Below are 13,501 nucleotides of genomic sequence, written 5' to 3' on the forward strand. Positions count from 1 at the left end.
GAGAGAAAAGAGAGAGAGAGAAAAGAGAGAGAGGAGAAAAGAGAGAGAAAAGAGAGAGAGAGAAAAGAGAGAGAGAGAGAGAAAAGAGAGAGAGAGAGAAAAGAGAGAGAGAGAGAAAAGAGAGAGAGAGAGAAAAGAGAGAGAGAGAGGAAAAGAGAGAGAGAGAAAAGAGAGAGAGAAAAGAGAGAGAGAGAAAAGAGAGAGAGAAAAGAGAGAGAGAGAGAAAAGAGGAGAGAGAGAGAGAAAAGAGAGAGAGAGAGAAAAGGAGAGGAGAGAGAGAGAAAAGAGAGAGAGAGAGAAAAGAGAGAGAGAGAAGAAAAGAGAGAGGGGGAGCACTGCGCGATATTCACCTGTCCGCGTTCCGGCACCCTTGTGTCTTCCACGTCCTCTGCAGGGACGCTCAGGTCAGAAGGCGCGATGACGGGGTTAGGTCCGCACCCTCTGCCTGAACGTCAGTGCAGAGGACGCGGAAGACACAGGGGGGCCGGAACGAGGACCGGTGAGTATTGCAAGTGCCAGGGGCCTGAGCGACGAGAAGGGAGTATGCCATAATTTTTTTTTTTTTTTTTATCGCAGCAACACCATATGGGGCAAATATCTCTATGGAGCATCTTACATAGTAACATAGTAACATAGTTAGTAAGGCCGAAAAAGACATTTGTCCATCCAGTTCAGCCTATAAAGACCCTGTCTTATGGGGACATCATGAACTGTATGGAGCATTATATGGGGCTCCTGATTCAAAATGGATAATCAAAAACACAACCTACTGATGCCTCAATTAATTTTACTTTTATTGGTATCTATTTTTATTTTTGAAATTCACCGGTAGCTGCTGCATTTCCCACCCCAGGCTTATACTCGAGTCATTAAGTTTTCCCAGTTCTTTGCGGCCAAATTAGAGGGGGGGGAGGGGGGTGTCGGCTTATACTCGAATATATACGGTAATAAAGGTTGTGCCTCACTGTTTAAGATAAAATGACAGGAACTACTTTCATTTTAGTTTGGCGATGAATACTAAATGTGGCAAAAGTCACGTATGATAATTTTTTGGGCTAAAATGCAGCCAAAATTCTGGTGCACTTTTTATCTACCAACGTGTTATGTTACAAATGCAATAATCTCACCCAAACACAAGTCGGCCAGTTTCCATCAGCCAGAAAGCATTGAACAGGGCACCTGCTGCAAATATTACCTGAAACGTAAAATTCACAAACACCATAAAGACTTATTTATGCAGTAATTAACAGAAGAGGGATCAATCAATGATGTCTTATGCAGCTAACGTAAGTGATTATATTCTACGTCTCCGTGGCCTGACGTTCAGGAAACCCTGTGTGTAATGCTCGGCACAGAGTCCCGTGGTTTCCCGGGCATGCAGGGATTTTACTATGTAATGGACTTTCAAATAGAAAACAGAACTATGCTCAGATCAAAATCCTTATGAGCAAATTATGCCCCTCAATGAAGACAGTCACACAACACCACATCATCTTATATAGAGAAGATACGGCTCAGTTAACAGCGATATTTGCCATTTCGGCTCTCATACGGCAAAAACGTATTAAGAATCAATAGGATCAACAAGCTAATCATATCCTGCATGGATTAGGTAGAGAGAGAAGAGTGGACACTAGCGAGTACAAAGTCTTCGTTGCCATTAAAGTGCTTTTATGAATGATAAAGGGAAACGGTCATCGGATTCATGCTGCCCGAACCACAAGCAGTGTTAATAAGTCACTGGCTCCATTATTGCCGTCATGTACTTTACATTCTGAAAAGCTGCAGAGTGTAAATAAATATACTCTGAAAAGCTGGCAGGGAAATAGGTGTCTCAGATGACAAATCTGAAGTGGGTCCCCATCAACTTGTAGGAGTGTCAATCTTTTTACTGAAAGGTGTCCCCCCATATGCAAATGGAGAAACCTGCCAGTCTCCGGGAGCATAGCAGGGAGAAGTCGCCTCCAACTAGTCAACTGAGACACATAAAACATACCGGGCAGCAATCAGCAGCCAAAGGCATTCATTCTGTCTGTGGTTTGGGCAGCATGAATCAGATGACAGGTTCTCTTTAAAATATATGATGGCTTATTAATGCATTATTATAGCACTGGTGCTTACCTGCCCTGCACAGACAAACAGGCTAAAAATTATCGTTCCCATCCTGTGAATAGAAAAAAGAAATACAGTCAGTCAAGTGATCAGTACTGCACAGAAACGGTCTCACGGTGCTAGCGGGGATCTCACCGAGGTCGGCTGGGAACGGAGCCTCAGTGACCGGACGAAACCTCAATGACGTCACCACCAGTCTCTGAGGCGGAGTTCCCAGCAGCTCATTCACCAATGGTTTTCAGACAGGACGGTTGCATCTTGGCACCGTCCAGATTGAAAACGGTTTATCCCCCAGATATGGATTACGGTGTTTTATTATTTTACTTTTATTATAAGAGATCGAGGGCTTCACTGGAATTAGGAGTATGATAAAAATGGAAAACTGTGTTTAGTCTTATTTCAAATACAGGACTTTATTCTTGCTCGGTCTTTATTTATCATACAACTGTAGGATTAGTAATGAATAGGTGTCTTATAGAAATTTCTCCATTACTAAGCCGTGGGCTTGATGTCACCGGACAATACAAAGGTGCCATCAACCCCACAACTCTTACCCCACTTGCCGCTACAGGGCAAGTGGGAAGAGCCGGGCAAAGCGCCAGAATTGGCGCACCTAATAGATGTGCCTTTTCTGGGCCGCTGCGGGCTGCTATTCTTAAGCTGGGGAGGGCAATATCCATAGCCCCTTACCAGCCTGAGAATACCATTCCCCAGGTGTCTGCTTTAGCAAGGTTGGTTGTCAAAAATGTGTGTGTGGGGGGGGGCCCCATGTCGTTTTTTTGTGTGTGTTTTTTTTTTTAAATTACTTATTTAAATAATTAAAAAACTAGCGTGGGAACCCCTCTATTCTTGATAACTAGCCTTGCTGAAGCCGGTAGCTGAGGGTTGCAGCCTCCAGCTGTGAGTTTTTCTGGCTGGTTAGCAAAAATACAGGGGAACCAAAGCAGTTTTTTTAATTATTTATTTATTTACAGCACAGGAGCGGCAGATGAATACTCCCATCCACCGCTCCTGCGCTTGCCGTTATTAGCGGCAGCAAGTGTCAGCTGATGGGACAGTAGTCCCATCAGCTGATACCAGTGACCGAAGGTTAAGTTTATACCTCCGATCAGAGCGCTCACAATGTCATTTGACAGTGTGGGAACCGCGGCTCTCTGACCAGCGGTGATGATTTCACTGCCAATCAAAAGTGGCATTTGCCGCACTGTCAAGCACATGACAGCGCAACAACCAACCGGTGTTCGGGCAGCCTGGTGAAGTCCGTGCCCGAACAGTAGGTGTTTGGTACGGACGCCGAACTTTACTGTTCAGGCTCGCCCATCTCTAGTTATGACCACTAAGAACTGTCACTATGAGTGGCCGGAACCATGGATGCCTAAGCTACTGCAATGGCCTGCACATGGGGTAAGCGACATAAGCTTTCAGGAAAACTATACTACATTTCTAATTGGAGGCATTTGCTAATATTATACCTACTACATATTGGGATTATGATGTTGAGATGGGAATACCCCTTTAACTTATGTTGACATAGCCGTAAGAGGGCTTGCTCTTTGGCAGGATGAGATATAGGTTTACACTACATCATATTGAGGTAATCAGAATTTAATTTTGTGGGTTTTAGTAGATTCTTGGGAGAGGCATACCGAATTCCAAACACTCGATCAATGAGAAATCCTCCAAAAAAGCAAAGGACAACATTGGGCCAGGAATAAAAGGCATACAGCTGCATGAAATCAGCGGTGTTCACCTTCATGTCCTACAGAAAAGGAAAAAAAATACAAAAAAGGTAAAAAACACTCAAAAATAGTCCATTAGCATACATCTCTAGCAAATAAGTCTTCTGTGGGCCCCACAAATCCAAAATATGGCAGCCAGGATATCTGTATGTGGGAGGCATTGTGTGGTTCTATGGATTCCTCTGACCCCACTATTTAAGACACAGTCAAACATGGAGCGCCTACAAGTTCATTTATTAATTTGTGAGAAAAGACATTGGTGTGCAACAAGTAACTACTTACCAGCTGAACCTGAGTTTGCAGAGCTGATGGGTTGTCATAGCAAAAATAACTTCCTAAAAAAAAATTAAAAAAAAAGATATATACAGGAACAACTCAAAAAACACAGAATATCAATAGTAACAATAAAATAAACACATGATGATGCAGAATAGAATCCAGGCAAAATATCAGTGATAACTATTTAAAAGGGATACTTACGGTAACTATTTGCTGCTTCCAAAACTACATAGACAACTTATGTCGTATACAAGATCATAGAATCTTCACAGAAATCCAGACAACACCAAAGGTATGTTCACATTATGGGTTTTTCTTTTCTTTTTTTTTTTTTTTTAGCCGATCGACTTAAAAAGAAAAAAGCCCTCAGAGCACATCTGAAATTATCTTCCCATTGTAAAATAACTTGCTTTGTATAATGTTCAGGTTTTTGAAAGTTTTCGTTTAACTGCTGAAGTTTTCCTTCTTCTTTAAATATAAGCAGTTAAAAGACGCGAGACGACCACTCTTCAGGGCATTTTCTCTGCTATGACGCCGCTCCATAACTTTACAATAGAAGTAATTGGCAAAGCTTAAAATGCACTGGTATCTCTTACTCAATTGATGTACAGAAAAAAAGTCCCCAAAAACTATGTTAAAGGGGTTGTCCACTGCTAGGACACAGATAAAATAATAAAGCCTATACTTACTTCCCGCGCTGGCCCCATTCCCGCGGTGTTGTGACACGTGATGCCCGGTGCCCAATCAGTGCATGAAGAGGAAGTGAGAGATGAGCTGCAGCTGATCCCTGGCTTCATGTTCATACAAAGGTGGAGACACTGACGCCAGCGCTGATTGGGCACCGGCGTCACAACACCGCATCACAGCCCTGGTGAGAGCGAGTGCCGACAAAGCGGGAACGGCGCAGGCATGGGAGATAAGTATAGGCTTTATTATTTTATCGGGGCCGAACATTTGTTTAAGAAGGGGTTGACCTAGTAGGGCACCCCTTTAAGAAAATACTTCATGAAAGCTCAATAAAATATTAAAAAACACAAAAAAAAAAAAAAGATTTTTTTTTTGGTACGGTAGCTTCGTCCCATGATCCAAAAATATACGTAGATTAATTTACACTTTTGATAGGGAGTCGCAACAGGGTAGGGAGCAATGCGAGTGATAATCTTTTTAGAATAAGTGGCGCTACATAAATTAATAAAAGCTCTACCAAGTTTACGCTGGTTGATAAGAGGGAAAAAAAAGTATAAAGGTACCGTCACACTCAGCAACTTTGCAAAGAGAACGGCAACGATCCGTGACGTTGCAGCGTCCTGGTTAGCGATCTTGTTGTGTTTGACATGCAGCAGCGATCAGGATCTTGCTGTGACATCGCTGGTCGGAGCTAGAAGTCCAGAACTTTATTTCGTCGCCAGGTCGGCGTGTATCGTCATGTTTGACATCAAAAGCAACGACGCCAGCAACGAGCATAGGGCCCTTAGATATGTGTCGGAACGGTACACTCCGGCTGTTTGACATGGAGCTAACAACCAGCGAGAACGAGAAGTGAGTCGCCGTTACGTCACTGGATCGCACCTGCATCGTTCTGGAGTTGCTGTGTTAGACGTCTCTACAGCGACCTAAACAGCGACGCTCCAGCGATCTAGTTTAGGTCGGCTTGTTGTCTATATCGCTGGAGCGTCGCTGAGTGTGACGGTACCTTAAGATTTATGGAGGACAGTTCCAGTGTAACCTTATCAGAACCTTTTTTTTCCTTTGTTTAGATATAAGAACAAAGAGTTTGGCTTCTGCAGACCTCAGCGAAACATCACAGGCAGGGAGTAGTCTCCTGAAAAGAAACCCTCCCAACTATTCACTGGTCATCATGCCAAGGTCCTGATAACAGCTCCTCTGAGGTGCCAAGGATGAAGGGTTATATTACAGGGCGGTACAAGAACACCACGCCAGCTTCTGAGGTTGTAGGAAATGCACAGCTAACTGGACATAAGATTATAGGTCCCTGGTAAATGAGGACTTTGGACACGTGATAACGGCGGACCACACGGCACACAGGAATGCATGGACCCAAACAAGCTCTTCAAGGGGTTGCACACAACAGGAATGTAAAACAGTGCAGCCGTGTTGGTTTTCAGATAGCTACCGTAAACAGTGTTTTTCCAGCATTATCAGGCAAAAAAATTCCAAATGTGCTGAAAAAAAAACATTATTATTCAACAATTGTGTTTCCTTTTAACGTCAGAGTGTGGGAAAAATAACCTGCGCCAGAACGACTAACACAACGTGGGGAGAGGTGTATGTCTATATTAGTGGAATCAGAAGTTTGTCACCATCTTCTGAATCTGACAGTGTGCTTTATTTATCAATGGAGCAGTGTGATGGCATATTGTGAAAACTGAGCTGTAGGTATTATTGGTACCATTATGGAGCAGAGAAAACAATTGTTTCACTTTTTTGGTGGGGGAAGGGGTGGATAGAACTGTGACGTCACTTTCAGGAGAGGGGTGGGGCTGATCTCTGCTTTTCCTGCTTGCCAGGTGATTTCTTTACAATGCACACTGACAGTGTGCTCCCTTGCTGGCTTGTTATTTCTCATCAGAGCTCCTGAGGGAGCGCACTGTCACTGTGCATAAAGAAGAATATCGTACAGTAACAAGATCCTACTGAGCATATGCTAAAATGGAAATCTGACGCATGCTCAGAGCTGGCACAAACTAAGCCCCTGAAACTGAGGTCACTGACACTTCATTTCAGGCTGGGGAGAAAGCGTTTAAAAGATTTTGAAGCTAAGAATAAATAAATGTACTCCTTGCCTAAAGATTTTTAGCTAGAGGGAGAATAAGCGCTCCTAGATCACGATTACAGGACAAAGCAGTCAGCTAATCCGTGTGAGCAGTATTAGTGACGCCCAGCTGCCGCTCCCTCATTGATGTAGGTAAACACTGGATTACCCTGAGAACATGAGGACATTGGGCCCTGACTCATAGGTATATCCCTCAAAATAAAAAGGATTTCCTCATAAAACCAGAAATCCAGTAACCAATATTGAGTGTGTACAGAGTATGCAGAGATGGTCACATATACAGTACTGTGCCTCCTCCTCACAGGACAAGTCACACAGGGAGACTGCTGATGTGCCTTCCTTTCTGTAGAGCTTGGGGATCAGACCCCCAGTGTTCTGGCAGACCATGGACAATGGGAATTACACAAGGATAGTCATTTATTGTACTGGCTTTATACTAAGAATTCATTCTATGGTCTTTTACACACTTTGTCCTATAAGTATAATCAGTTATACAGAAGTGGAATGTCCTATTTCAGGTACCTTTGTTTTAAATTATTTTATTGTACATTTTATGTATTATCCAAAACAATTTTGGAATTTTAATTCAAGTAATAGTTCTCTTCTTTGAGATACGAGCCATCACAGATGAATGTTAAAAAACAACTTAGGCATCATTCAGATGTAAAAAGAAAAAAACAAAAAAACTTGCATAAAAAATGTCACTGATTTCTCACAAAAGATCCACATGTGAACCCACACATACCCTTTATAATGTATGTGTCAAAATTATTGGAAAACTCGTAGAAAAAAAAATGAAACGAAGCTGAAAATCTGCGTAAAAAAAAAAATGCACCGTGTGAACATAGTCTTACTTGATTCACAGATGTCTTAGGCTAGGTTCACATTGCGTTACGGCAGTCCGTTTAGCGCATAGCGCTACGGACTGCGCTAACGCAATGTCCCAAAAGGGATCGCGTTTGCCGATCCTGCTAGCGCAGATACAGCGTCCGCGGTCCATCCGAAACTAACGGGACATCGCTAGCACGTGCCGAAAATGGCATGCGCTAGAGATCCGTTAGCACATTGCCGTCAATGGGTGCGCTAACGGATCCGTTGCATGGCGTTAATTGCGACTATTTCGTCATGTAACGGAGTCCGCTAGCGTTAACCCATTAACGCAATGTGAACCTAGCCTTAATTTGGCCTCAGGCCATGTGCACACGTTCAGGAATGTCAGCAGAATTTTCCTGAACAAAACAGGACTTTTTCTGCAGGAAATCCGCTCGGTTTTTTTGCATTTTTTTTTCCGGAGCTTCCCAATGCAATAAGGCTGTGTGCACACGTTCAGGATATTTTGCGTTTTTTCCACGGTTTTCCGTTATAAAAACGTGATAAAACCACAAAAAAAAAAGCTTACATTAAGCATCCTATTATTAGAATGCAATCCGCAATTTTTGTGCACATGTTGCGTTTTTTCCCGCGGCGGAATCGCATTGTGGAAAAAAACACAGCATGTTCATTCTTTGTGCTGAATCGCAGGGATTCTGCACACATAGGAATGCATTGATCCGCTTACTTTCCACATGGGGCTATGCCCACCATGCGGGAAGTAAGCGGATCATGTGCGATTGGTACCCAGGGTGGAGGAGAGGAGACTCTCCCCCAGGGACTGGGCACCATATCCTGTGTAAAAAAAATAAAATAAAAATAAGAATTAAATTAAAAAAAAGGGATATTCTCACCATCCGGCGGCCCTCGCAGCCTTCCCGCTCCTTGCGATGCTCCCATTCCCAGTGATGCTTCGCGGCAATGACCTGTGATGATGTAGCGGTCTCCCGTGATGCTACGTCATCTGGGGTCATTGCCGCGAGGCATTACTGGGAACAGAAGCATCGCGAGGATCGGAAAGGCTGCGAGGGCCGCCGGATGGTGAGAATATCACGATTTTTTAATTTTTGTATTATTATTTTTAACATTAGATCTTTTACTATTGATGCCGCATAGGCAGCACCAATAGTAAAAAGTTGGTCACACTTGTCAAACACTATGTGTGACCAACCTGTCAGTTTTCCAAGCGATGCTACAGATCGCATGCAAAACGCTAGTGTTTAGCGGGAAAATGCATGCCAATTCCGCATGCGTATTTCCCGTGGCAGGGAGTTGCGGAATCGCCCCGGAAATTTCCGTGGCAATTCCAGATGTGTGCGCATAGCCTAATATAGCGGCAAAAACTCGAAAAATCCGCAAAATTAATAAACATGCTGCTTTTTTACCGCGATGCGCTTTTTCACAGAAAAAAAACGCAGCATGTGCACATAAATTGCGGAATGCATTAAAATGATGGGATGCTTAATGTAAGCGTTTTTTTTTAGCGTTTTTTTCTGTGAAAACGGCTGAAAAAAAAACACAAAAAATCCTGAATGTGTGCACATAGCCTTAAAGTGATCCTGCCTGCTAATATATACAGCACGAGCAACATGTATCAGGCACTGGCTGGATTAGCTCAGCTAGGCATGTTTGACTCAAATGCTGCGTCATTTCAGGGAAAAACACATACTTTAAAAGCCATTGGGGACTAGTCAGACAAGCAGGGCCCCATTTTTAAAGTGTGGATATTCCACATTTAATGCAATCCTATGGCAAACATCTGCACACAAAATCTCAGTGTAAGAGAAACTGGTGAGTTGCAGATCTGAAACCCGCACCGCAGGTCAGTTTACACTGACTAAGAAAGTAGCACAGTGGGCAGGAGATTGCTATAAATCCCATCCACTCTGCAGAAACTGTAATGACGCAGCAAAAATACACAGGATCAAAACTCACAAAAAACTGATCACAGGCACACTGCCTAAAGGTACCTTCACACTGATCAACTTTCCAACGATCACGACCAGCGATACGACCTGGCCGTGATCGTTGGTAAGTCGTTGTGTGGTCGCTGGAGAGCTGTCACACAGACAGCTCTCCAGCGACCAAAGATGCCGAAGTCCCCGGGTAACCAGGGTAAACATCGGGTTACTAAGCGCAGGGCCACTCTTAGTAACCCGATGTTTACCCTGGTTACCATTGTAAATGTAAAAAAAAAAAAACAAAAAAAAAAAAAAACTACATACTTACATTCCGGTGTCTGTCACGTCCCTCGCCGTCAGCTTCCCGCACTGACTGTGAGCGACTTTTTTACACAGTGCAGGGAAGCTGACGCCGGGGGACGCGACAGACACCAGAATGTAAGTATGTAGTGTTTTTTTTACATTTACAATGGTAACCAGGGTAAATATCGGGTTACTAAGCGTGGCCCTGCGCTTAGTAACCCGATGTTTACCCTGGTTACAAGTGAAGACATCGCTGGATCGGCGTCACACACACCGATTCAGCGATGTCAGCGGGTGATCCAGTGACGAAATAAAGTTCTGGCCTTCTAGCTCCGACCAGCGATGTCACAGCAGGATCCTGATCGCTGCTGCGTGTCAAAAACAACGATATCGCTAGCCAGGACGCTGCAACGTCACGGATCGCTATCGTTATCGTTCTAAAGTTGCTCAGTGTGAAGGTACCTTTAGGCCGGTTGCCCACAATCAAGAACCAGGATGTTCGCTGCATGCAAAGTGCTGCAGTGTATTAAACGCAGGTGTTCAGTGAACCATGAGGATTCACCGCTTTCAATATATTTCTATTGATGATATTTCTCATGCAGAGACTGAGAGTCTCCGCAAGATAAATAGACATGCTGCGGTCTGGAGAGATGCGCCGCATGTCCGCACTGCGGATGATCCGCAGGCATCTGTGGACGCATAGTGGACATGGGATTCCTTGAAATCCCATCCACTGTGCTGTAACATCTGGACGCTGCGGGTTGAACGCTGCAAAAGTACACAGCGTCAAACCCGCAGCAATTACTGATAGTGTGCACATACCCTTAGGCTATGTATCCACGGGGCGCAATCTCTGTGCTTTGGACGCAGCGGATACCCTGCTCTGCCCAAAGCGCCGCCCCCTGTTGTAAGTGCGGTGATTCCAGATGTGTTCATTGAACACATGCGGAATCACCGCATCGTATTCATAGACCGGGCTATTTATGTTGTGGAGACTGAGCGTCTCCGCAAGATAAATAGACATGCTGCGATCCGGAAAGACGCGCCGCATGTCCGGTTACGCAGTCACCGGATGCAGCCCTGCAAGCATAGTGGAGACGGGATTTCACAAAATCCCATCGACTATGCTGTAACATCTTTAGGCAGCGTCCAAGCAGCAGAAAAAACTCAAGCAATACCTGTGAGGCCCCAGGAGTAATGTGACTGGCTATAAGAGGGGAGCACACTTAACCCTAGTGGGATTCATTGGAGATCCTAGCCTAATTACCAAAAGCCATACAACCTATTGTGAATGAGCACAATACCGAGCCTACATTTCTGCATACCAGTGAAGCCCCCTGGTCTGCATTCACATGCAGTCGTTTGCTTTAGTTCCAATGGCAGCATAATCTGGGCATGAGGCGACATTTCTGCCAACTTGCCTACAGGAAAAACACGATGCAAACCACAACAAGTGTCTGAAAAGCACCTGAAATTCAGACCATCTTTAACACAAAGGTATGATGAAGAAACGGAAAAAATAGTGTATGAAGGAGACGTCACCACAACAAAGAGGGGCAGTTTTGTTCTTAACTTATTTCCACTGCTCTCTGTCTTCAGCACTGCAGCCAGTAACTCTTCACACCACACAGCAGGTGGACAAGGGGTTAACTGCCTCCCAATTCCTTGCCCAGCTGATCTCAGATGGTTATGCAGAGCATTGTCCTCACACAGTGGGATGAGACCACTGGACTCCTGCCTCTCACAGCCAAAAAGTGACATTAACCGTTTATGTGAACAAGGAGAGTTGGTGAGAAGCACAGCACCCACTACTGAATATGAATGCCATCTTCTGAAACTGGTACAAGTGTATGGGAAGTCAGAGGTGCCAGGAAGCAAAGGGGCTTAGGGGGGACTGGCGGAGGAAGGAGCTGCCCCCTCACACAGTGACGAAATGTGCACCAAGGGGCGAAACAGCCCAAATTACACAGAATGGAAGCGTATTGTAACGTCTGGGCATGTGCCGCTCTAGGATCCTGTGCTGGGCTCAACACATGCTGAATTGTGGAACCAAACCATAAATACTGGTCCACGCCAAGACCGTCTGTTTAAATATATTTGATACGGTAAAGGGACACTTCGGCTCAGTTCACACCTGGGTCTCAGGGTCTGTTTATCTGTTCAGTGTTAGGAATATGGACCCATTACAGAACAGATGCAAAGCAGCAGAAAGCTCCCGTTAACTACAATGGGGTCCGTCTGGGTTTTGTGAACAGAAAGCCCATCACACAGCTGCTTTCCCCATTCATAAAATGGAAACCAGACGGCCCCCGTAATCAGAGGACGGTCCATGGTGGTGTAGCCGGTCAGCTTTGCACATTTAGCAGGTGTGATCAGTGAGTATAGGTTGTTAATGCCCAAGTGCGGTCACCACGTACAGCAGAGGTGCGCAGTCACAACATGAAACGCAAAAAAGGGGAGAAAAATACAAAAAGAGAATCTTTACTTTTCTCACTGCCAAAAAAAGTTGCTTTGATCCCAAAATGGTATTATAAGTACCCTCCTGCACAAAAGACTATGCAGGTCCGGATACATCTCTGCCCCCCAAATATAAACACTTGGGGGTCTCAGGATAGAGCGGCTGAGGACAAGGGCTAGTCCTGCAGAAGAAGGGTCGCAGTGACAGACAATGAAACGGTATGGCGCTGGAAGAGGGGGGCATGACAAAGGGATTGCAGGATCCTTAAGGGGTTAAATAATAAAAGGTGATGACCCCCCATACAATGTCCTGCAGCCCCGAGACCACCATACACCGCGCACTATCCCCAGCAACTCCTAGGACAAAGCCCACCATGTGCGCCCCCACACCCTGTAATAATCCGGCACTTCCGCACACACAGGCGCTCACTCACCGAAGCCCAAGAAACACATAAGCATCAGCACCACGACCCGATGGGCGAACCTGCTGGGGTCACAGATGGCCGCCATCTGCGGCCGGGGCTCCCTGCTAGAGGGGCTACCACCGCTCCCGGGCAGCAGAGCCTCCTGCTCGTCTTCCAGCGCCATGATCCGACAACTCTAATCACGTGACCGTGCGGTCATGTGACAACATCCCACGTGACCGCCCGAAAGGTTGCGTGTGTGTGACGTAAAGGTGGGGCCGCTCCTTGCGTCCTTCTGCCTGGATGCCTGCTCGTTCTGTGTCAATGTCTCACTCTGCCTCATGCTTCCTCGTTCTCAGTGCCTCATGCCTCCTCACCCTGCCTCATGCCTCCCCGTTTTCAGTGCCTCATGCCTCCTCACTCTGCCTCATGCCTCCCCGTTCTCAGTGCCTCATGCCTCCTCACCCTGCCTCATGCCTCCCCATTCCCAGTGCCTCATGCCTCCTCACTCTGCCTCATGCCTCCCCGTTCTCAGTGCCTCATGCCTCCTCACCCTGCCTCATGCCTCCTCCTTCTCAGTGCCTCATGCCTCCTCACCCTGCCTCATGCCTCCCCATTCTCAGTGCCTCATCATGCCTCCGT

The 13,501-nt window shown here is 45.4% G+C and overlaps 1 protein-coding gene across 2 annotated transcripts in view; it reads right to left on the reverse strand.

Annotated features, from left to right (window-relative positions):
- The window catches only part of MFSD1 (major facilitator superfamily domain containing 1), a 44,675-nt gene extending 31,606 nt beyond the window's left edge, over positions 1-13,069 (reverse strand). The window contains exons 1-5 of one of the 2 annotated variants that reach the window (XM_069727430.1): positions 12,890-13,069; positions 4,134-4,186; positions 3,759-3,871; positions 2,122-2,164; positions 1,128-1,195 (exon numbers count right to left, since the gene is read on the reverse strand). In XM_069727430.1, the coding sequence (XP_069583531.1) occupies positions 1,128-1,195; positions 2,122-2,164; positions 3,759-3,871; positions 4,134-4,186; positions 12,890-13,043 (431 nt within the window). In that variant the 5' untranslated portion in view covers positions 13,044-13,069. The remainder of the gene's footprint in view (positions 1-1,127; positions 1,196-2,121; positions 2,165-3,758; positions 3,872-4,133; positions 4,187-12,889) is intronic. The other variant, XM_069727431.1, reaches the window with a different exon arrangement.
- Between the last annotated feature and the right edge of the window lie 432 nt (positions 13,070-13,501).

Source organism: Ranitomeya imitator, chromosome 5, assembly GCF_032444005.1.
Source record: "Ranitomeya imitator isolate aRanImi1 chromosome 5, aRanImi1.pri, whole genome shotgun sequence".
Lineage (NCBI taxonomy): Eukaryota > Metazoa > Chordata > Amphibia > Anura > Dendrobatidae > Ranitomeya > Ranitomeya imitator.